The 23,836-nt window shown below is 45.1% G+C and overlaps 1 protein-coding gene across 4 annotated transcripts in view; it reads right to left on the reverse strand.

The window, feature by feature from the left end:
- LOC311515705 (KAT8 regulatory NSL complex subunit 1-like) overlaps nucleotides 1–23,836 on the reverse strand; it is a 151,527-nt gene that overhangs the window by 81,119 nt on the left and 46,572 nt on the right. For all 4 annotated transcript variants that reach the window (XM_084618955.1, XM_084618954.1, XM_084618953.1 and 1 more), the window contains one exon: nucleotides 15,114–15,255. In XM_084618955.1, the coding sequence (XP_084475081.1) occupies nucleotides 15,114–15,227 (114 nt within the window). In that variant the 5' untranslated portion in view covers nucleotides 15,228–15,255. The remainder of the gene's footprint in view (nucleotides 1–15,113; nucleotides 15,256–23,836) is intronic.

The raw sequence follows: 23,836 nt of genomic DNA on the forward strand, positions 1-23,836 counted from the left end.
CATAGTACGCCCACACTTTGAATATTGCGTGCAATTCTGGTTGCCCAATTTCAAAAAAAGATATATTAGAATTGGAAAAGGTACAGAGAAGGGCAACAAAAATGATTAAGAGCATGGAACAGCTTCTGTATGAGGAGAGACCAAAAAGACTGGCATTTTTCAACATGGAAAAGAGGCAACTAAGGGGATACAATGGAGATCTATAAAATATTGACTAGTGTGGAGAAACTCTCTTATTCACTGTTATTTACTCCTTCACATACCACAAGAACCAGGGGTCGGTCACTCAAATTAATAGGCAGCAGGTTTAAAACAAATAAAACGCAGTACATCTTCATACAACACACAGTCAACCTGCAGAACTCATTGCCAGGGAATGCGGTGAGCACCACCTGGATCCGGCACCCCGCACCCCAACCCGCTGCCCTGAGCCCTCTCCCACACCCAAACTCCCTCCCAGCCCCTGAACCCTGCACCCTCTCCCACGCCCCAGCCCCACACCCCCTCCTGCATCCAACCCCCCCCCTTAGTTAATCGGCATTTTTCACTTACCAGCACCCCTCCTTCCCCCAACATGCCAGATGAAACAGCTTTTACTGTACTAATATGAAATGTTTTCACATAAGATAGTCTTAATTGTTAAAGTGTCTCAAAAGTGATAATAGTTTCTATACTTTCAATTGAAACTTGCTGATCAGATCAGTCTCATACTGAAGGTTGTGCCCCAGTAGCAGTAGACTGCATGCCCATAGTTTGCATTGCACAGTGGGTAGATATAAAAGTACATGAATTCCTAATGTAATGCTTCTCCATTTGTAAGCTTTTGTATATACAAGTTAAACAGCTAGTCTGCCTGGTAGAGGATTTTAATTTGTAATTACTATACATGCAGTATAAGCCTTTGAAATATTCTAAAAACTAGCCTTTTAATTCAGGTCAGTATTAGCGTTAGAGATGACAATACACAGCTTCGTATTATGAATATGCAAAACCTATGGGAGAAAGAAATAGCCTAACAAGAAGTAGTGAAGACAAAGTCCACAAAAAAGTCCTTGCCTCTGCACTGAACAGGGATGAAGAGCATGTTGCAGCTCTTAACCATGTCATCAACAATATGACAAATCCATTTCCAGAGGGGCTTACCAACATACCTCTTGCATGTAACATGAGATGTGCAAGAGATTCTACTGAAAAAAGCAGATGCTGATGAAGAACAAATGAAGAGATTTGTAAGAGGTGCAGTTGATTCTGATGGGACATGTAGCTTCTTCAGCCCAGTCAAGAAATCTGGCATCAAAGCATTTACTGACTTGGCCAAGACAGCCAAATTTAAGTCTGGCAACTTCCCCAGAGCCATATCTTTAGCAAGATGCAGAGATGATGTTTCAATGGCAACTATTTCTCAGTCACCCAATAGGACCTGTGCATATGTCCCTCTTTCATGCTGATGGAACAATGAGAAGAACAGAAAAAAACTGAATTAGAGCATCAGCTGGAGGCTCAAGATGAAAGAATCCTTGAGCTAAGAGATGTAACAAAGAAACCACAATGTATATCAGAGATGCCATGGCTATGACACAAATGATTGCTGGAAACAAATTCGACATTCAGTGAACCGGCTGCTGAGTACTTGAGGTAGGTCCTAAAAGGATTTGACAAAGCTAATTCTGTAATTGAAATCTTTGATAGATATGACAATAATAATGCTCTGAAAACCGAAGAAAGTCAGCACCGGACAGAATCGAAGGCTGCGTGCAAGAAATATCAGGTAACTGGTGGATGCCCTGTGCCTCCACAGAAAACATTTCTAAATGTGGTCCAACAAGCAGTCACTTGTAAAATTCCTCTATAAATATATGGTTCAAAATGTACCTCAGAGTGTAGGAGCACACCCAACACAGACACTCCTTCTCGCTGGAGGCTTTTCCAAAGAGGTGCTGAAGATGCCCAGGAGTGCAGTACCCAAAAAGAAGTAGACAAAATGATGCTTCTGCAAGCTGTATATGCCAGCATGGTCTCTTGGCATCAAAGGAAACTTAGGAATTAGGTCACTTGATACAGATGTTTTGGTCCCTGCTGTTCAATGCATTCCAAAAAAAGAATACACAAAACATGTGGATTGAAACAGGCACCTTTACCAGCACAACTAACAAGCAACGCTTCATACCTGTGCATGCCATTTGTGATGCTCTCCCGACTTCTGCTGTACACGAATTAACAGTATGTGTCTCTGTGTCATCCATATTTGGTATGGGGGGGAGGGAGCAGTGGGGGAATCTGTGTTTAATGTTGTCAAAACAAAGAGAGAGCTTACCACTTCAGAGATCTTGACAAATCAGGAGACAGTGACAGAAAAAGTTGCAATTTTTGCAGCAACAAGTTGGTAGCAGTGCTGTATGACCAGAGTGAGAAAGAAAAGACCACCCCCATAGAGACATAGCTTGTGCCTCAATCTAGCCATCAAAAAGGACAAGTCACTGGCCAAACTCCTACCACACGACGACAGTTTTGAAGAGCATGTCAAAAGAGCACCCTGGCAAACAAAGACTTGGATATCTTTGCACGTAGGAAAACTAGATATTGGATCACTATTGCAACATGGATGGAAAAATGTGACTGATGAATTACTTCCTGTATTCTTCAAGTGCCCAGTGGCATCTGAGCTTTTACAAGACCTTATTTGTGCCTTATTTGTGTAGAACAGTGGTCCCCAAATGGTGGGAGCAGGCCCCTCCCCAAGAGGGAGTCCACTTCTAGGGCAAGGATACTGTTGTGAGAGCGGTCCCAGAAGCGGAATGGAGGATGTGGAGGAGGTAGTGTTGTGAACTTGATCATATAGCGCTAATGACATCTAGGACCCACTTGTCTATTATCACACTCCATGCTGGTAGAGTCTTCGGCAGCCTCTGAAGGGGGTGACTGGCAAGAGCGGTGGTGTGCATAGTGCTTGACTGCTCCCTAGAAGTACTCAGAAATAGCGCTTACATGAAGAGTGGGTTTGCTGTACAGAGGACTGAACTTGATGGGCCAGGTGGACGGGACCTCTAGGTCTTCAGATGCTTTTACGGAGGCTCGTAGGGTCGCTGGTGGTAAAACTGGGGAGCGTTGTACTGCTGTGCGGGGGCTGGCCGATAAATCTTTCACTGGGGTGTTGACGTATAAATACCCAGCAATTGCAAGGTGGCTCTAGAGCCTTTATGCAAGTGTAGGGAATCATCTGTTTTCTGGCTTAAGATGTGGGATTCATCAAAGAGAATGTCTTCAATTGTATTCTGCACCTCCCTAGGGAAACCAGAGGAGTGTAACCAGGATTCCCTCCTCAATGATTCCAGTGGCCATAGAGCACAAAGACCTGTTCACAGAGCCTACTACAGCCTGAAGCTTGGTTCTGGTGACTCATGTGCCCTCCTCCAGAATAGCTTGGAAGCGAGCATGATCCTGTTGGGGTAACTTGTCCGCAAACTGGCCATAGTTAGCCAGCAGTGCCAGGTAGTTAGAGATGTGGAACTGAAGACTGGCTAAAGAAAAGACCTTGCTACCTAGAAGGTCTAACCTCTTAACATCCATGTTCCACTCCAACCAACAGAGAGGGTATTGCCTGGCACGCTCCTTAGCGGCCTGCATAACCAAATAAATAGGTGGGGGGAGAGAAAACAGAAATTCAGACCCCCTTCGGGGGAGCATAGTACCTCTTTCCCGTCCCCTACATGGTGGGGGTACACATGGCCAGTGTATGCCACACGGTGCAAGTGAAGAATGGCACTGTTGATCGGTAGTACCACTCTGGCCAGTACTGATGCGTGGAGAATGTCCTGCAACTGATGCGGATGGTCTTGACCTCCACAACAGCTCCTGGAATTAGTGGTAGTCATCCAGGACTGAGAAAGGAATTGACGACTTGGCCACATTGGGAAATGAGGGGAACTGCTCTGGATCTGGCGGCACTGTTGGAGCTGGGCTAACCAGTGTGTCCTCCAATCCCAAATGTCTACTCAAAAAAGGATGGAATGGTGAAATAGAAGACTCCTCTCGGGTGGGTTGGGACAGTTCTGAAGACAGATAGTGGAGCCAAGAACCCCAGTAAGGCCAACCCAGGGGATCCTGAGGCTGTTGCATTGGTGCCCCTAGTGGCTCGTGTGCTGGGGCAAGGGGGGGTAGTGTTGCTGGACTGGCGGAACCCTTGAGTAGTCATGCCATTGGAACAGGAGCAGTAGACCACACATACCAGCAGAGTCCTCTCACATGGAGGAATTGGATTTTTGTACAAATGGTGGCACCGTCAGAATGGAGTGAGCCATGGGGGAGCGCTCAGGAACATGGCTGGAAGGCAGCAAGTCTAAAGTAGGAGAACAGACCCTTCTGGGGCCGGGGGGCGCAATGTCCTGAAATACACAGAGACCTCAGCTCATCCAGGGCAAACAGTTCATGAGGACCGGGGCAGAATCCTGCCTCCCCGGAGTCAACGGCACAGTCCACTGACGGAACCAGAAGCTGCCTCAGTCAGTCCCAGAACTGACTATTCATGGGACTTCGGCAGAACCGGTGCAGAAGGGGTACTCATGAACCAGGACCGATGGATCCAGTGTGTGGCATGACTTTTTGTCACACTTGTGGGCCTTGGAATGCGCTACTTCTCCATGGCTGGAAGTTGCAGATGATGCAGCATCTTTCTTGGGCCCTGAGGAAGACTTAGTGCTATGCTTATGCACATGCTTCCTTGCCTCACGACTAGGGCCCGGCACAGGGTCCATAGCACTGGTACTGGTGGAACCAGTGTTTGGAGTTCTGTGGTAGAAGGAGCACTTCTGCATTGCTCAGGCTGATGTACCGGGGCATACCCCAGCCTAGATCAGACTGCAGCCTCATAGTAAACTGCTTCTTAAGGCGGAGAGCCCGACTTCTCAGGTACGGGCAGGGAAGAGGTGGCACATACTGCACCTGGACGCAATGTAGACTTCCCCCAAGCAATACAGGCAGCACTGGTGCTTGTCACTGACCAAAAACAAGGGCAGGAAGTGCAGATCTTGAACCCTGGCATCTTCAGCATAATCCAGTACCCATGTGTGGGTGCTGGGGGGTTGGTAGGTCAGCAGGAAAACTGCTGAAGCAGCATCTCAAAGTCCTTAAATCCTAAGAAAAGTACTACTAACAATAAAAACTACTACAAAAACAATAAAATGCTAACTATACACAAAAATAAAAGTTTTTCACTATGTATGAAAAGTGCGTCACAAGGAACGAGAACAGCAGAAACTCTGATTTGGACTACTAGGTGGTGAGAAGGAACTGAGGGCGTGGTCAGTCTGCCCCATCCTTTATTGTCTCGGTTGAAACCATGAGGCAGTACAAGGGTGCATATACAGACCAGTGGACACTACTACTTTCAAAAGCTCAGGCTCCAGGCACATGGCATATTCACATTGTCCCCATTGTATTCCACTGAGGGTTACCACTTGAACTAAAACTGTTCCAAACCAAAAGCCATTTTCATCCCATTGGTCCCCTTTCATACACAGAGACCCATCTCCCTGAAAAACCTTCACAGGAGAACCCATCAGCATGTCCTGATCATCACTAATGCCCTACAATCCCAAGGCCCACTGAAGTTAACTTGAGTCATTCCATCAACCTCAGTGGGTTTTGGATTAGACCCTGAATGTGGGCTCTGCTAAATCAGGTGGGAAAGAGTGAACTTCAGAGCTTGGAGGTCCTCATAACACCTTTCCATTTAAATTAGTGGCTATTATATTAAATAAATTAGATCACGAGTGCTGCATTATCCACAGGGAAAGCCTGAAATATTCAGAACCCTAAAGTGATCAGTAAAATAATTAACTGTCCTAATTAATCATTCACACCTCTCAGAGCTATTGTTTCAGGCTGTATGAAGATTCAGGAAACATAACTGAATGTAAAACAATGCAGTAATCTTTTAAAGATTTTTTTTGCAAACTTTAGACATTCTCTCTGAAATGAATGCTTAGATTGTGTCTCAAAACTCTGGCAAGGATTTGATTCTGTTGCAAATTCCAAAGTTGTGTATCAAAAAATATAAAGGTTCTACTTATGAAAATAGGGGTGCCAAGAAAGGGATACAATATTAAGTTTTAAAACAAGCAAGAAATGCAGACCCTCACCTTATTTAGTATAATTTATCCTGATAAGTTCTTCTGTCACACAAGGATATACAGTGTATTTTTGTTCTTTCCCATATGTTCCAGACGTCAACAGAAACCAAGGCTCCGTCTCAGGCCAAGGCAATTGAGAAGGAACTGAGAGCGGTTTACCCATGCAGCTCGATACAGCATTCGTGCATGCCTTAAGGATGCATACAAAATAAAAATCTCCAAGAGGTGCATAATCACTTCAAGTGGAGCACCCATGGGAATGCTACTCAAAGAAGTAAACTTAGCAACAAATGCCAGCTACTAATTCTTACACCCCCTTACGCCCGGGAAGGGGAAAGAGACAAGATTCCTAGGAGAAAATTTACAGCAAGAAAACATTCTGCAAGGCAATTCTTCACTGTCATCAACACTCTACGCTTCCTAACACCCTACTGGGACAAAGTTTAGCTTTGCCTTTGTATTATGGCAGCACCCAAAGGCCCTGATCAAACTCAGGGTCGCCTTGTGTTAGGCACAGTACAGACACAGTCCCTAATGTGAAGAAGATCTCTGTGTAAGCTTGAAAGCTTGTCTCTCTAACTAACAGAAGTTGGTCCAATAAAAGATTATCTCACCCACCTTGTCTCTCAAATGTTTTATTACTCATGTAGTTCAAGCACTAGAAACAGCAGCAATCACAGAGAAAAACAATGCTGAATGAAAGCGGGAGATCAGTACATCGATCAGTAACCTTAGTGGTTAGTATCAGTACCATGCAATCCTTCCAGGGAGAAAAACAAAAAAACAGAACACTCCTGCTTCAAAGGGTATGGATGGCTAAGGGAACTGGTAATTGGATACAGAGCTTTTCAGAAATAGGCTACCAGTCAGAATCCAGCCCACGCTGGAAGTAAGCAAAAACAATCAGCATCTGATGGCTGTTTAGCAACCTATGCAGTGGTTATGGATTACAGGAAATGGAATAGACACCACCTCTCTCTCCCTCACACACACGCACTATATTTGGCACACCTGGCCTTCCCATTGGCAGTCCCAGCAGAGATGCCAATAACTGAATAGATCATGGAGACTTCACTCCCGCTTTCATTTCTACAGGTAGTCCCGGAGAGCTTCAGTGAGGAAGATTATAATGCCAATGTTTATTACATACCTACCACCCTGTGGCCATCTGGCAAGTTTCACCAGTACTGAAGTGACCAATATACATATTTTTTAAATAGAGGGGGGTGTGTGTGTGTGTGTGTGTGTGTGTGTGTGTGTGTGTGTGTGTGTGTGTGTGTGTGTGTGTGTGTGTGTGTGTGTGTGTGTGTGTGTGTGTGTGTGTGTGTGTGTGTGTGTGTTTAAAACTAGAGCCTGTCTCTACCCCGGCTCATGTGCAAAGAAGAAATAAAGTTTCAGGACATTTAACAGAGAACAAAAACCCTTCAATGAAAGGGCTCTCGAGCTTGGCTGTTTCTTTGCATTCATCTGTCAGGTCCAAGTGCTCAGATCTGACCAGCGCTTCATGCAGGCTCCCCAACTTCGGAGGGAGAAATGAGTCAGCATTCTCTGCTTCCCCCGCGACTGCCTTCCTTCCTGAGCAAGCACCCAGGCCAAGGAGAAAACCCCTGCAAGGCTTGTGGGAAGCAGAACTTCGCATTTCCCCCCTCAGCGCCCCCTAGCATGTAGGACAGCTGCCCCGCGGGAGGCCCAGGGGAAAAGCCTGTGTGGGTAGGCGCGCCCTGGGGCTTGGTGGAGATTGTTTGCTTGACCACAAGCCCTGTAACAGGGGGTGGTCTGGGCTGTCGCCTAACTCTGTCTGTGCTCCTAGCCAAGGCAGAGCCTTCTCCTCAATACTAGCAGACTCCAGCCCCAACTCCCCTTGGCTGTTGGCTGCTGTTAGCCGTTTGTTTTAATCCCCCACCAGGGAGTTCCCTGCTGAATGCGCACTGGCAATCTGTGCCAGCAGCCTTCCCTCCCCTCCTGAGGCTGGGGGGGCTGTACTCAGAGAAATACCTTCTTGAGAGTCACCACTTTCAACAGCAGCTGGACCAGCTCTTTCTCATGGGATCCCAGCTTATCCCCCTGAGCACCAGCAGTCTTCCCGAAAAAGATCACCAGGTAGTCAGGAGGGGAGGAGGCAATGGCCAAGGGTAGAAGCAGCAGGAGGCGGCGAATTGATGGCGGGGGTAGCAAAGAGTGGGAGGAAGCAACAGCAAAAGGATGAAAGGGTAGAAGTAGGGTGGATACAAGAGGCGGGAACACCAAACTGGGGTTGAGGCAGCAGAAGGAAGGATAAAAAGTAGAGGTCCCAGGAGAAGGAGGGAGGCGAGAAGCAGTAGCAAAAACTGGGGGATAACTGGGTGAGAGGCAGCAAGAGACAGAGGAGCCAATAGCACAGGGAAGGGGCAGCCGTAACTCGAAGGTAATGGGGCAGGAGAAGGCACTTCCTAGCAAATGACAAAGTTGCCTATGATCTCAACGTGTCTTCTAGGGCCCAAAGGAGCTCAGCTGAGACCTGGCTGTCCAGCCCCTCGCTCACTCTGCCTGGTCATTGCAACAGCCCTTCTCCCTGCTGATGACATGTAAAACCAAAAAAACGTGAACAGCTATGACACCACGTCATGATCACTACAGTCCCAGTGCCATTCTCGCCTGGGGCTCCGTGAAAGGAGAAGGGAGGGTGTCCTGAGGTTTGTCGTGCAGGGGGAGGTTCAGGGGACAATGTGTCTGCCGCCTATCCACCCCACTGCAGGAAGAAGAAACTCCAACACGAGATGCATTTTAAAGAAGCCCAAATGAACACCACAGGGAAACCAGCTCTGCTGAAGCTTTGAACAGGGGAGTAGGGTCAGAGAAGGGAAGGTGGGTTGTAGGGGGGCAGGGGGATGGGGAGCCAGGGTCCTAGGGAAGAGAAAGGAGATGATGAAGAGCAGGTGAGGTGACTTCTCTGCTGGGAATGGAAGGAAAACGGTGATCATGTGGAGAAGAGGGATAGAAGTGGGGCTAGGAGAGGAAGGGAGGCAAATGTGGGGTTTGCCAGTACAGCTTATTTTGCTTGGAGGCCCTGGATAAGATGCTGATAAAAGCGCAGTTTGGCTGGGATAAGCTAGTTTGCTAAGGACACTCTGTCGTACAGTACAGCAGTGCTCCCATTGTAGGCCTGGCATCTGTTCCTTACACATCCATAGCACACCCACCTCTCCTGGCCAGTCATGCACCCTGCATGTATGCACAGCGTGCAAACCCCTGTCTATTAGCACCGACAGGTATCCCAGATACACTAGCACAGACACGCTGGTTGTGACGGTCCCACAGACAGCTCACCACAGTACAAACACACTCACACAGCTGTCCACATAATAATCATCCCGGTCACACGTTCTCCTTGCTGAACACCCCAGAAAATGACTGAATTCTCTTCAGGAAGACAGAGGCACTGTCCCTCTGCTGTCTGAGGTTAGAGCAGCCTCTTCCCTGCCAGTTTCTTCCCCCTCTCCCTTTTCCTTACTTAGCATTAATGTCACCCCAAATTGCTCATTCATCATCCAAAATTAGCCAAATGAATTGTCTTGTTATTCCAGTTATGACAATGAATGACCTGACATCAAAAAATATTTTGAATTCGCAGCGAGAAGGCAATCAATTATTTCATTCCCCTGCCTGGCTGGGAGCACCAGGTTTTGCCCTGGAAACAGTCCGCGCTCCATTAAGAAAAGGAGTACTTGTGGCACCTTAGAGACTAACAAATTTATTTGAGCATAAGCTTTCGTGAGCTACAGCTCACTTCACCGGACTGAATGCATCCGATGAAGTGAGCTGTAGCTCGCAAAAGCTTATGCTCAAATAAATTTGTTAGTCTCTAAGGTGCCACAAGTATTCCTTTTCTTTCTGCGAATACAGACTAACATGGCTGCTTCTCTGAAACCTGCTCCATTAATGGTATTTCAAAGCCCCAGTCAGGAGACTGGAGTATTTCATTTCATGCCCTAGCAATTACCAAGGTAGTTGTTGCTGTTAATCCCCTGCAGCCTGTTAAACTAAGGCTGCTCTTTTGTTTGGGATGGGGTTGGTATGCGCCTTGCATGCGTGTTGATTAACCCGTCTGGGGCTGCTTGTTTAATCAGGGCTGCTCTCAAGCTGGGGTTTCCTTGACTGGCAACGTTGATTTCCCATCCCCATTCCCTAGCAACTGTTGAGCCGCTGGGGACTCCCTCCCTGCTGGAGGCAGCTGAGGGGGATTCCCGCCCACCCACACCCTGTCTTCTGGTTGGGTGTGGCAAGGGAGCACCCATCGGCCATTGATGGAACTTGTTCTGTGCAGAAGCAGCAGTGCTGCGTTCCTGCCCAGATTAAGAAGTGGGTGATGGGCAGTTTTCTGCTGACTCCTTTTCAGGATCAGAGGAGGGAGCCTAACAGCAATTCAAGGCAGTGAGCCCAGCCCAGCCCAGCCCCTCTCAACATCTCCCTGTCCCTTTAAGCACATTTCAAGGGTAAGAAGGCGGCAACACCACCCACTGAGAAGGAATCCATCAAATCAGCGCTGCAGCTACCCCGGGCAGCATTGCAGCCTGTGGTTTGGGCAGAGAGTTGCATCTCAGCTGTACTGTGAGTTCATCAGGCGCATCTGGCCTGTCCTGTCCCTGCAACGTGCACTTCGTTAAAGCATCATCTGCTGCTGGAAAACCACCACATCTTTGGCTAATAGCATGGCAGGGCGGGTGGGATGTACTCTCCCAGCTGGCTGAGATCCTGAAGGGGATGGCGGGATGAGATGGGAGACTGAGACCGGGATCAACGGTCAGAGGTTCCAAGATCAACCGGTTGGTGACCACTGTTCTAATCAAGGGATGCCTTTAAGCTTGTCTGTACACTGTTTTTTTTTTTTTGCTGTATTTGTATCCATTGAGAAAACAATATTGTTACAGAGGAACCCCCTCTAGTGTGGATAAAGAGGTCTACTAATGAAAACCACTATATAAGAACAAGCTATTATTATTCCCCTCTACTTATAGGAATAAGCTATGTTGATATGAGCACCTTTCTGGTGGTATAATTGCACACACAGTAGGGGATACTTCTTTAACTCTTCCAGATTCTAAACTGACAGTTACAGCGGTACAAAACCCGCATTTAAACCCGGTCTTAATGTTTTCAATGGCAGTTCCTCACCCATTGGCCCCAAAAGGTTAAAATGTCAGTAAACTCAAAGGAAGAATTGTAAGCAACATTGTTGTAGACTTGTCAGTCCCAGGATAGTAGAGAGACAAGGTAGGTGAGGTAATATCTTTTATTGGACCAATTTTTGTTGGTGAAAGAGACAAGCTGTCTTGTCTCTCTCACCAGCAGAAGTTGGTCCAATAAAAGATATTACCTTATCCACCTTGTTTCTATATAGGCAGAATTGTCATTCAAGAATAATCGTGATTTCCTCATTAGCATTTTTCCAACACAAAACCTAATTTGCACCAAAAGGTTTGACAATGACTACATAAAACAAAGGGAAATGTAAGTGATTTAAAAAAAATGTTTGCATATCAATGCCAGTGTGACTTTAGCTCGCTGGATTTAGCGCACGACTCAACAGTATCCATGCTTAACAGCTTTAGTACTCCATTTTCTCAAACCATTTTCCTCTTATTTTACCTTATCCTCCTTGGGGTTTTCCCCGCCATTGTGAGTGTAAATAGTCTGCATCAAGCCTTTGACCCCCCCCCCCCGATCCTTTAAGAGTAGACCTCTCTGCTTCATGTGAGAGCCAAGCAGCAAAGTGAAAGTAACAAGGGTTACAGTGCAAAACACATTGATTAGTCTCCTTATTGAATACGGTCTTTATTTGCATTTTCAGTCAAGTCACTAGGTTTCAAACCGAGTTTATCTGCTATCATATTTAAACACATATTTAAGAACAAAGCCAACACAAATGAACAGAGAGGAGCTAAAAGTATCCGTTTCACGTTGTAACTGAATAGTATAGCAAATTCACACATCAGAATGTGGACATTATTTAAAATCAAGGATCAGCAAAAATGTATGTGAACCAGACCAGAAGGTATGAAGTAGTGTGTATAGAAACAATTTACAGAATTATGAACTATATTATAGTAGTAACAAGAGGCCCCAAGCAGGATGATTGTTCTAAATGAGAAACATTCCTATGTGTAAAAAGAAAAGGAGTACTTGTGGTACCTTAGAGACTAACAAATTTATTTGAGCATAAGCTTTCGTGAGCTACAGCTCACTTCCTCGGATGTCATTGTAGCATAAAATATTGTGCCAGAGGGCTACTGATAATATTTTGATTTACATAGCAAAATCACCCCTACCATCCTGTAACATGGTGCCCAAGCAAGCGGTAGCAAATGTAGTGTGACAAAGTTCCTGCTCTACCTTGGTGGGTCTTGTGCTAATTGGTGGATTTGCTCGCCTTGGAGCTTCACTGCAGCCCTCAGCTTGGCCGTTTTTCTGAACCCACAGTCCAGGTCGACTTCTCCTGTGTCTGATCAGAAGTTGGGAGGAGTTTGGGGGGAACCCGGGCCCGCCCTCTACTCCGAGGTCCAGCCCAGGGCCCTGTGGAATGCAGCTGTCTAGAGTGCCTCCTGGAACAGCTGTGCAACAGCTACAACTCCCTGGGCTACTTCCCCATGGCCTCCTCCCAACACCTTCTTTATCCTCACCATAGGACCTTTCTCCTGGTGTCTGATAATGCTTGTACACCTCAGTCCTCCAACAGTCCACGTTCTCACTCTCAGCTCATAGTGCCTGCCTCTTGCTCCCAGTTCCTCACACGCACACCACAAACTGAAGTGAGCTCCTTTTTAAACCCAGGTGCCCTGATTAGCCTGCCTTAATTGATTCTAGCAGCTTCTTGATTGGCTGCAGGTGTTCTAATCAGCCTGTCAGTCTTAATTGTCTTGATTGTTCTGGAACCTTCCCTGTTACCTTACCCAGGGAAAAGGGACCTACTTAACCTGGGGCTAATATATCTGCCTTCTATCACTCCTGTAGCCATCTGGCCTGACCCTGTCACAGTAGGTATAGCCAAATGAGCCTTAATTTTGTGTTAGGAATGAAGGGTCTCAAAACAGCAAAGCATGAAAGATTAAAGCACCCAAAAGCATAAGGCAAATACTGACAATGTCTGTCAATTAATTACAAGGGGAAATGTTCAGAAAATACACACACTTAGCAGGTTTCAGAGTAGCAGCCGTGTTTGTCTGTATTTGCAAAAACAAAAGGAGGACTTGTGGTACCTTAGAGACTAACAAATACTAATTCAGATGCCAGCTGGCACATGAATCAATTAACTGCATCAAACTACATCACCATCAGGTGTCAAAGACAAATACATCAATGTAACAAAAATTTATATCACTGTTCCAAAAACTCAGTTTGAGGCTTCCTGGTGCACAATTTCAACTAATCTGACCATATGCAGATCACATGCTAAGGAGACGCCACTGTAGTTTGCAAAGTACTTTGAATTCCTATGGGACGAAAGAGTCTCTACATAAGCAAACGTTTGCTTTTTTTAAGCTTTAACTCTATTTTGAAATTCGTTAGACACTTGAAACAACTGACTCCCACTTCAAGGCTTTTCCAGTAGACTCTCAGAAGGAAGTGATAAAGAATTACTGGTGTTTGGGAAAACTTATTTCTGGAGTCAAGCCAACACAGGCACCATCTTCTTCCTAGAGAGAAACTAGTTGGTGTGTGTTTGCCCCTGTACACACACGCATACACATAAAAAAGAATAAGCAAGTGACAGTATGCTTAATCAACTGCATATTGTTATGTGGGTATGTATGAGTAGCTGTACAATGGTGGCAGGGGGCCCTCAAAGTAACTGACGAGCACATCTTGCTTTTCCATCAGGACATTCCTTGTCCATTACAAAAAACTTTGCCTCTGACTTTTCCCCATCACCCAAACTACTAACCAAACCAAATCCACTGAAGTGGCCATGGCACTCAACCACACACACAAGATTAGTTTAGATTATTTTAAAATTCCCCAGCTTCTTCAATAGAATGACATGCTGAAAGCAAGTACCTTGCTGAACTGAGGCCGTAAACTTTTAACTATCCCCAAAAAGGAATGTTTAAAAGACAGCACTCAAAACAATCATCATTTAAATAGCTCCTTCAAATTATTCACCTAAGGCCAATCTTTATGTTGCAATAATCAATAGTGGAACACTACTAAATGCAAAAATGGTGAGGTGGAAGATTAACACCCTTTTATGTGGAAACTTATAGCAGGCAGATAACAGATGTTTGCAGTCTCATGTGGTCCTGCAAGTATACCAGATTAATGTCACCTAAGATAAAACACTGATATTTTCTTCCAGCACCTCAGAGGGCTTTTTTAAGCTGAACTTGTATTGTTCCTGCAGGAGCATTGCCACTGGGTAATTCACCTCCCTTTGTTGGCCCTGTCTTAAAGGCAAGTTGGGGGCTTTAAACTATGAAATGTAATTTATACAGGTAATAGATGGGGTGATCAGAATCCATTCACTCCACCTATTATGTTTTTAAAATTACATTGCAAGTTTCAAAGCCTCCAACTTACCTAAATATACACAATTGGTCCAATAAAGGGATAGAAGCAATCCTGCCAGACCCTCCCTGAAGGAATGTTTAGCAACATATTCTCCCCTGAAGGGCCTATGAGAAGGAAATGCGAGGTCTTAATTTTTATCTTCTCCTGGATTTTGAAATAAAACATGGAGACAAGACAGAAAAGTCTGAGCTCCTAAGTTTATTAGACTAGGCAAAACATTAGAACATATATTGCAGGAAATAGCCCCGCATTGGCAAAGGTTATTACTTAAATAACCTAGCAGATTTTTTCCACCTTTAATTTATGTGATTAAAAAGAATACCAATTAATACTCATCGCTTCCCTGGAGAGGTTGCTGTTGGAAGTCCTTCATTAATGTGCTGCCTACAAAATTCTAGTCGCAGTATAAAGGGTTAAAATCTCCAAGGTACAGAATGGCCTTACCTTGTTGGCACGTAGTTGCTTGTAGAGATCTGTCTGCTGCCTTATGCGATACTCCAAGTCAGAGATCTGAGCCTGCAGCCACGTCCACTGACAGATAATGGTTGCTCTCTCCATTGCCCATTGGCACTCTGCGTGATGATGCCTGGAAAGCAAAAGTTTGCATACTTTAATCACTTCCATTTATTTAAACTAATTTACTCTACATACAAAATCAACTAGGATAGGCAAATATTCACAAGTAAAATTAATCACAAATTCACTTTAAAAGAGACCTATAAATAGCTTCTAAAGTCTATATCAAAACATTTCCTAAAAGGCAGGATCAAATAAGTTTTGCACTTCTCAAGCAATACCAACAATCCATTTCCAGCCACATACCAGCAATCATCCCGGCAATTATAAGGCAGTGAGAATGAATGGCTTAATTCTTCCTCAACTGCAACAACAGAAACTGTTATGCTCTTTGGTGACTTGTTAATCACAAAAAGTGGTCCATCAAGGAAAGAGTTCTGCCTAGCCACCTGCACACAGAGAACGTAAGAAATCTTTTACGGTTCAGTGGGATTGAATTATTGTAAAATGATAAAAAGGCATCTTTTGCTCCGTTGTACTCTAAAAAGGTATGACAAGGTATCTTCACTGCCAGAGTTAGTTTACTTGAGTTCCTCCAATTGAGCTAGTCTAGCTAGAGAGTGAGGGCTCTTCTACACTGGACATTAGCATGCAGCAAGCTAGGGTCTGAATCTAAAGAACACTAGCTTGCCATACAGTAATGTCCCCTTTGGACACTGGTTCTGTGCACTGGCTTAGACTAGGTCTATGCTACGCGCCTTTTAGCGACACAGCTGTGCCACTAAAAGGCGCGCAGCGTAACCACTGTTTGTCAGCAGGAGAGAGCTCTCCCGCAGACAAATAAACTTCCACCCCCAATGAGCGGTGGTAGCTTTGTCGGCGGGAGAGCTCTCCTGTCAACAAAGCACTGTTCACACAGATGCTTTTCGTCGGCAAAACTTTCGTCGTTCGCGGTGTGTGCATTTTTTTTCACATCTCTGAATGAGAAAAGTTTTGTCATTCAGTTTCCAGTGTAGACAAAGCCTTAGTGTAAGTCTTCTGGATTCACACCCTGGATTGCTGTACACTAAATTCAGTGCAGACAGGTCCTGAGAAGAAAGAGAAAGCAACCTTTCAGTGACCTCATTAGCAGACAGAATAATGAGATGAGCAGTCTGAGTTGTAACCTGGGCTGCTGCATGCCCACTGCACTACTAGCTGAAGCATCAGCAGCCCTGAAGTTTCAAAACACTCCATGAGTAAAGCACTTCTTAAACTCAAACTAGAGATTTGTGCGTGCCGACAAGAGACGGGTTAGAGGCAACACTCGAGATATACCTCAAGCTAGCAATGCAGTGAAGACAAGCCCTAAGCTGCAGCTAGAATTTGACTGGGATCCTGGCAAAACTAACTAGAGCACTTGGCACAGACATCACAGAAATAGGAGAAACCTAATATATCTAGATTTCAGAGGAGCAGCCGTGTTAGTCTGTGTTCGCAAAAAGAAAAGGAGGCCTTGTGGCACCTTAGAGACTAATCAATTTATTTGAGCATGAGCTTTCGTGAGCTACAGCTCACTTCATCGGATGCATACCGTGAGCTGTAGCTCACGAAGCTCATGCTCAAATAAATTGATTAGTCTCTAAGGTGCCACAAGGCCTCCTTTTCTAATATCTAGAGTCCTGTGAAATTTTTATTCTTTACAATTGTGTGTTTTATTTTTTAAGAATTTTTGTTATTTCATTTTATCCATGTGGGAGGGGGCTGGGAGTTGCAAAATGAGCCACCCTGCACTCATGTTGAGGTGGCAGCTCCAGTCCCACAGGACTGGGTCCGGCTCCCTGCTCTGGGTGTTGTGATCTGGCATATGGGTTTGCTGTGCCAGCTGCTCAGGTTTGGCTTAGCCACCCTCATGAGCCAAGTAGCAAAAACCAGAGCTGAAAGCAGGGCCCAGCCACACAGGACAGGAGCCACCACTCCAGGGTGAGTTTTTTGTTTTATTTTGTATTTGCAAAAACACATAAGGGCTACTACTATCTACCTTTTCCCATAAGAGAGTGTTCGCGATAAAACAGTTTGTTGCTTTCTGTTTGCTGCCATTAACTGTGGCAGAGAAGCATTTTATACAATATAAACTTTATTCACAGTTGTGAGATTATGGACAACAAGAATTCAAATTCAAAAAGGATATGGCTATTTATGGTCCTCAAAAGAAATACAAGGGAGACAGAACTCAAGGATGAAAAGGAAGGGCACTCACAGGACTTTTCAGCTCAAGAGCAAGAAAGACAAACCACCACAGAGGAAACGCTATGGCCAAATGGGCTAATGCAATCCTTGGAAATCTCGAGTAAGAGTAGAGAGGTAATATTATCTATGAAGCTGGCACTGGTGCAACAGCTGTTGGAAGAGTGTGTCCAGTTCTGGTATCCACAATTCAAGGATACTGATAAATTGGAGAGAATTCAGGGAAGAGCCTCAAGAATGATTAAAGGATTAGAAAACCTGCCTTACAGTGGCAGACTCAGGGAGTTCAATCTAATAAACTTAACAAAAAGAAGGTTAAGGAATGACTTGATTACAATCTATAAATACCTATATAGAGAGCAAATATTTAATAACGGGCTCTTCAATCTAGCAGAGACAGGCATAATGTGATCCAATGGATAGAAGTTCATGGCCACTGTACAGCACTGTTACAGTGCACTCACTTAGTGTACAGCAAGCTAGTGGGTGAATCAGGAAAGCTCTGGCTTGGGTAGAGTTGAGCACTGCCCCAATAAATTCTATTCTCTGAACTGGAACAAGAGTTGACTTTTGTTCGTTTATAACAGCCCCACCACTCAGAAAGTGGCTTGGACCATGTGGACGCTGTCCTGTACGTGAGCCTCTGAGCAATCCTTGATCAGCCAGTTGTCCAGGTACGGGTAGATCTGAACACCTCAGTGTCTGAGGCAGGCCATTACTACCCCCATGCACTTCGTGAAAACCTGGGGAGCTGTAGACTGACTGAAGTGGAGAGTGGTGAAGAGAAGATTACTCACCTTGTGCAGTAACTGAGGTTTTTCAAGATGCACGTCCCTATGGGTGCGCTACTTCAAATGTTGGTGCGTTCTGGCACCACTGATCCAAGATTTTTGGTAGTAGAGTCTGTCAGGGTCGTGTGTGCACAGTAGTCATCTTGTAGCGCTGTTGGCACCTTGACCAGTGTGCGCAGGGCATGGCGCAACCCAATCGCCTCAGTTCCTTCTCTACTATAGAGTCCTTACTGCAAACTCCGAAGTAGAGGAGGAGGAGGATGGGTAGAGAAGCACCCACCAAGGGACACATCTCAAAGAACCTCAGTTACTGCACAAGCTGAGTAACCTTCTCCTCTTCGAGTGTTGTCCCTGTGAGTGCTCCAATTCAGGTGACTGTAGAGCAGTGCCCTTGTGCAGATGGAAGGGACTTTGGAGTTGCATTCACAGTGGAGGCTAGCACTGTTAGACCTACCACTGTATCTGAGCTTGAGCTTTGAGATTGCATAATGGTTCGTAAATGTGTGTTCAGAGGCCCAGGTGGCCACTCTGCATGTCAACTGTTGGTATATTATTTTTAAAAGCTATTGAGGTAGAATACTGATCTTGCCAAAATGGGCCTTTATCCTTGATGGGGGTTCTGTTTTGTGCGGTTGGTTACACATATGGATGCAACTGGAGATCCATTTATATAATTTCTGTGTGGATACTGCAGAATGCTTGAAACGCTTTGTCATTGTAACAAAAAGCCTTGGGAATTTTTGGAAAGGCTTTGTTTCGTCCAGGTAGAATGCTAATGCATACGTAGAACAGTCTCTTGTGCATTTGCATGGCGCTTGAGATAAAATGTAAGCAGATGAATCCATTGATTGAGGTGGAAAAAAGAAGATATTCTGTGTATAAATTTTGGATGTCGTCTCAGTGTGACTTTGTCCTTGAGAAATATGGTGTACGGACAATGAGCCATGAAAGCCCCTATTTTGCTTACTTGCCGTGCAAACGTAATTGCAACCAAGAACGCTACCTTCATTGATAAATGAAGTAGAGAGCTGGTAGCTAGTGTTTCGGATGTGGTTCTGGTAAGGCTTCCGAGGCACCAGCGTTAAGTCCCATGCTGGTCTAGGGTCACTTATTTTCCAGTACATATTCTGTATGCCCTTGAGGAAGTGTTTCATCATCAGGAGCATGAATATCGATACGCCATCAAGCTTATGGAGAAAGGTGAGAATGCTGTAGTACACTTATCAGCCAAAGCTTGTAGAAAACCCTGAATTCTTTAGTTCTAATATGTATTCCAAGACCAACGAAAGTGGTGCTGTAAGTACAGATACATGTTTGTTCAGGCACCATAAGGAGAACCTTATCCATTTTTGGAGATAAGTGGTATGTGTGGTTGGTTTTCTGCTGTTTACTAACACCTGTTTTACTTGTTCCAAGCAGGTTAACTAGTAATGGTGGAGCCACGCCTTTAGGTGAAGTTTCTCCAAGTTCAGGTGGAGGACTTGACCTCCTCCTTGTGAGAGATGGCCCTGTTGGAGAGGGAGAGTACATGGTGCACAGATATGGGTATCAAGTCTGCCTGGGCTATGTCGGAACTATAAGTATGACCTTGTTTTGACGGTCCGTATCTTGTGTATTACTCTGGAGATTAGTGGTACAGGTGGGAATAAGTACAGGAGAGGTGCATCCCACCTGATTAGAAAGGTGTCTCCTAGGGATTGTGTTCCCAGTCCTGCTCGTAAGCAAAATTGCGGATATTTGTTGTTTCATTGTGTGGCAAATAGGTCAATGCAGGGGAACCACCACGGTTGGAATATGTGTTGTAAGACACTGGTGTTCAGTGCCCACTAGAGATCTTGGGAAAAGTGTCTGCTTAGAGTGTCTGACATCGTGTTCTGGCGGCCCAGGAGTAGGAAACAGTAATGGTGATGTTGTGAGTTATGCACCAGTTCCATAATTTTATGACTTCTGTGCACAGGGTATGAGAACGGGCTCCTCCCTGTTGATTTATGTAAAACATACATGCAATGTTGTCTGTAAGGACTCTTACTGTTTTATTCTTTATCACTGGGAGGAAGTTAACATACATGTTGCAAACCACGTGCAATTTGAGAAGGCTGATGTGTAGTTATATTGCACACATTCACTGGTCTTGTCCACCAATATAATGAATTCTGGACTTTTGGTGTCAATGTTAGGCTTTTGTTTAGACTGCGCTTGTCTGATATGTATACTGAGCTTAGCCATCCCTGTAGTCCAGATGTGCCCCAATGAAATCCAACTGTTGTACTGGAATTAGAGTTGATTTTTGTTCATTTATTTGTAGCCCTAGGGTCTGAAAGAGGGTGACAGTCCTCTGGGTAATGTGTCTCATTTCTGATTGGGTAGGACCTTTCAGTAGGCATTTGTCTAGATATGGGAATATCATTATTCCTGGTCTGTGCAACTTTCTGCTACTACCGCTAGGGTTTGGAGAAGACTCTCTGAGCAGTCAAAAATCCAAATGGCAACACACTGTATTGGAAGTGATCTTTTCCTACTGTGAACCATAGGAACCTTCTGTATGCAGGATTTACGGTAATGTGAAAGCATGCATCCTGTAGGTTCAGGGGTGAAAACCAGTCTCCCTTTTCCATTGCTTGGATTATTTAAGTCAGTGTGACTATCTTGAATATATGGATTTGTACAAACTTGTTGAGTTTTCTGAGATCTAATATGGGTTTCCATCCACCATTTTTCTTTTGGGTCAAGAAGTAGTGGGTGTTGTCGGTGCTGTGTAGGAGGAGTTTGGCTTGTGTTTGCCTCGACTCCTTAACCTTGCCAGCAGCAGCCCCATTGCAGGCGGTGCCGGAAGTTCCCGGTGCATCAAAAGTGCTCACTCTTGGCATACGCTGCAACGACAATAGCAATGTTGCAGAATACGGCTTTTTTTTCAAAAGGTTCTCTCTGTGGGGACAATGTGGCTCTTTTCCTCACTTTCTTGAAGGAATGATACTGGTTTCCAGAAATGACATGCTGGGAGAGTCCCTGGTTGAGGGGTTCTGCTGTCCAGGGTCAGAAGCTAGCTGAAGGGATTTCTCCATAAGAATAAGTTTCAGGCAGAGATCTCTATTCCATGTGACTCAAGCTTTGAGGTTGCTGAAGTGAGTACACCTTTGTCGTGTGCGCAACTGACCTAAGCTGTGGATGCAGGGTGAGTGGCCATCAGAAATCAGCACAGAGTCCTTGCACGAGGACATCTTTTGAAGCCTGGTGAACCAGGCATGTTTTTAATGTCCCTCGCTGATGTCGTTTTAAAAACAGAATAAATGAAAGGAGGGGTTTTTTTTTTTTTTGAAGGGAGAACAAAAAAAATGTGCAAATGTCTAAACTAGTAACCAAGACCTAACTATCACTAATTAATTCTAACTATTTCTAATTATTTTTCCTAGGTTGTCATTCAACACCACTATGGAGCTCCGTCTCAGGCAGAGGACAGCTGAAAAGCAACTGAGGGGTCGGGTCACACACACGATGGTCAAAGTGCCAACGGCACCATGAGATGACTACTGTACATGTGCATCTCTGATGGACACTGCTACTGAAAATCTCTGATCAACGGTGCCAGGACGCACCAACACCTGAAATGGAGCACCCACAGGGACAGCACTCGAAGAAGAATTGGTAGCGGCATCGGTTCACAATAAATCTGAGACATCTTCTGTGGCCACAGAAGATACAAATGTGAAAGTAGGAGTCCTTTAAGTCAAGGGTGGCATACCAATTCCCTGGATCCAGGGAGGGAATGATGGAGGCCAGGGAGACCGTGCGGAACTTCAGTTTCTTGAGATATCTGTTGAGTTAACGCAAGTCCAGAATGGGCTGAAGGCCCTCCTTGGTCTTCAGGATTAGGAAATATCAGGAGTAAAACCCCTTCCCTCTCAAGTCTTGAGGAACCTCGTCCACAGTCCCTATCTGTAGGAGGGAGTGCATCTCCTAGGTGGGAAGTTGCTCATGAGAAGGGTCCCTGAACAGGGACCAGGATGGGAAGGGGTAGATGAAAACTGTAGGGCACAGTCGATTATCACAGTACTTAGCACGCAGTGGTCCAATGTTATGCAGAACCCCAGAACTGAAGTGGGACAGTCCGAAAATAAAAGTGGAGACAGGAACTGGTATAGTATTCCCAGGCACACCTTCAAAAGGTCTGCTTGGGCCCACTAAAGTACCTATGTGACCTTGTTGGGAAGAGGCTGATGCTACTTGTAACCTCTCCCTTTCCTTTTAGAACTCCTGTCATAGAAGGGGAGACCGGTACCCTCTCTACTTCCATTTGGTGCCAGAGAGTCTGGGGACTGGTGGCAGACCAGAGATAGTTGCAGTGATGGTATCAGGGTTGGCTTGCCCCTAGAACAGTGGTTTTCAAACTTTTTTCCTGGCAAACCAGTTGAAGAAAATTGTTGATGCCCACGACCCAACGGAGCTGGGGCAGAGGGGTTTGCGGTGTGGGAGGGGCTCAGAGCTGGAGCAGAGGGTTGGGATATGGGGGTGAGGGCTGCAGGGTGGGGCCGGGAATGAGGGGTTCAGGATGTGGGAGAGGCCAGGCCTCTGGGGTGGGGCAGGGAATGAGGCATAGTTTGTCCTTTAGAACTTTAAGTATTTATGGATTAAAGGTATTTCTGGAATACTGAATTTGTGAACTATATTACAGCAATATTTATAAGGAGTGTTGATGACTGTATGATCTGTAGAGTTGTTTGTTTGCTAGACAAGGGAGAGGAACAGGTGTAGGTCTTGAATGACATTATAGAGGCAGAGTTTAAGGTGCCTGGGAGTCCTCTTGGTGAGTGTGGTTGATTACTGCTGATGTGCTTCATATAGGAACAATTTATTTCTGAGAATGGGTGTGTTTGCACGTATGAAGCTGCATAGTTTCACCCTATTTTCTGTGGCTTCAAATTATACATTGTTTGCCCCTCAGCAATTTAACTATTTTGAACAGCTTGTATATCTGAATTTCCTTTTCTAAAATTTAAAACTGAAAGCACTGTAAAGACAGAGACCACTTCATTCAGTGTTTGTAGGTAACTTCTCAAACTGAAATATTTCCAGACCTTTTAAAAAAATAGAGAGAGTGAGGATACACAGGAGTGTTAAGATTTCCCAGCTCCCACAAAAAGGTCCTAAGACTTCCATTGCCAATGGATGGAGAATTACAAAGCAAATCTATTTGGAGCTGTGATTACATCAATTACAGTGGAGCAGTGAATTTGCTAAGCACAAAGCGTCAGTTTGAGAGATCTATTAGGGACTCATGTTTTTCTTGGGAACAAAGCCTAATGGATGTTTCATGCAACCCTTTTTATGGCACCCAAAAGTTTGCTAGGTACCTCACAAGACAAGTTCAGCAACATGAGTCCTGCCACAAACTAACATCTAACATGATGACATAAGACAGTGAACAAGGTAGTAAGGAGGGTACAGGGGGTAGTAGTACACAGCAGGATGTGTGGGCTGTCAATAGAGTAAAGCAAACATTGGCTACTTTCTCGTAGGCTTAGAGAAAGAAGAAATTTTTAGGTGGGAAGAAGGCTGGGACAAGGTCAGAAAAGGTATTCTGAGCATCCAGGCACTCTGGAGATGGTGGTGGGAGGAGGAGTGGAGAATGGCTGCTGT

This window comes from Lepidochelys olivacea, assembly GCF_965140295.1.
Source record: "Lepidochelys olivacea isolate rLepOli2 genome assembly, chromosome: 2".
In the NCBI taxonomy this organism is placed as follows: Eukaryota; Metazoa; Chordata; order Testudines; family Cheloniidae; genus Lepidochelys; species Lepidochelys olivacea.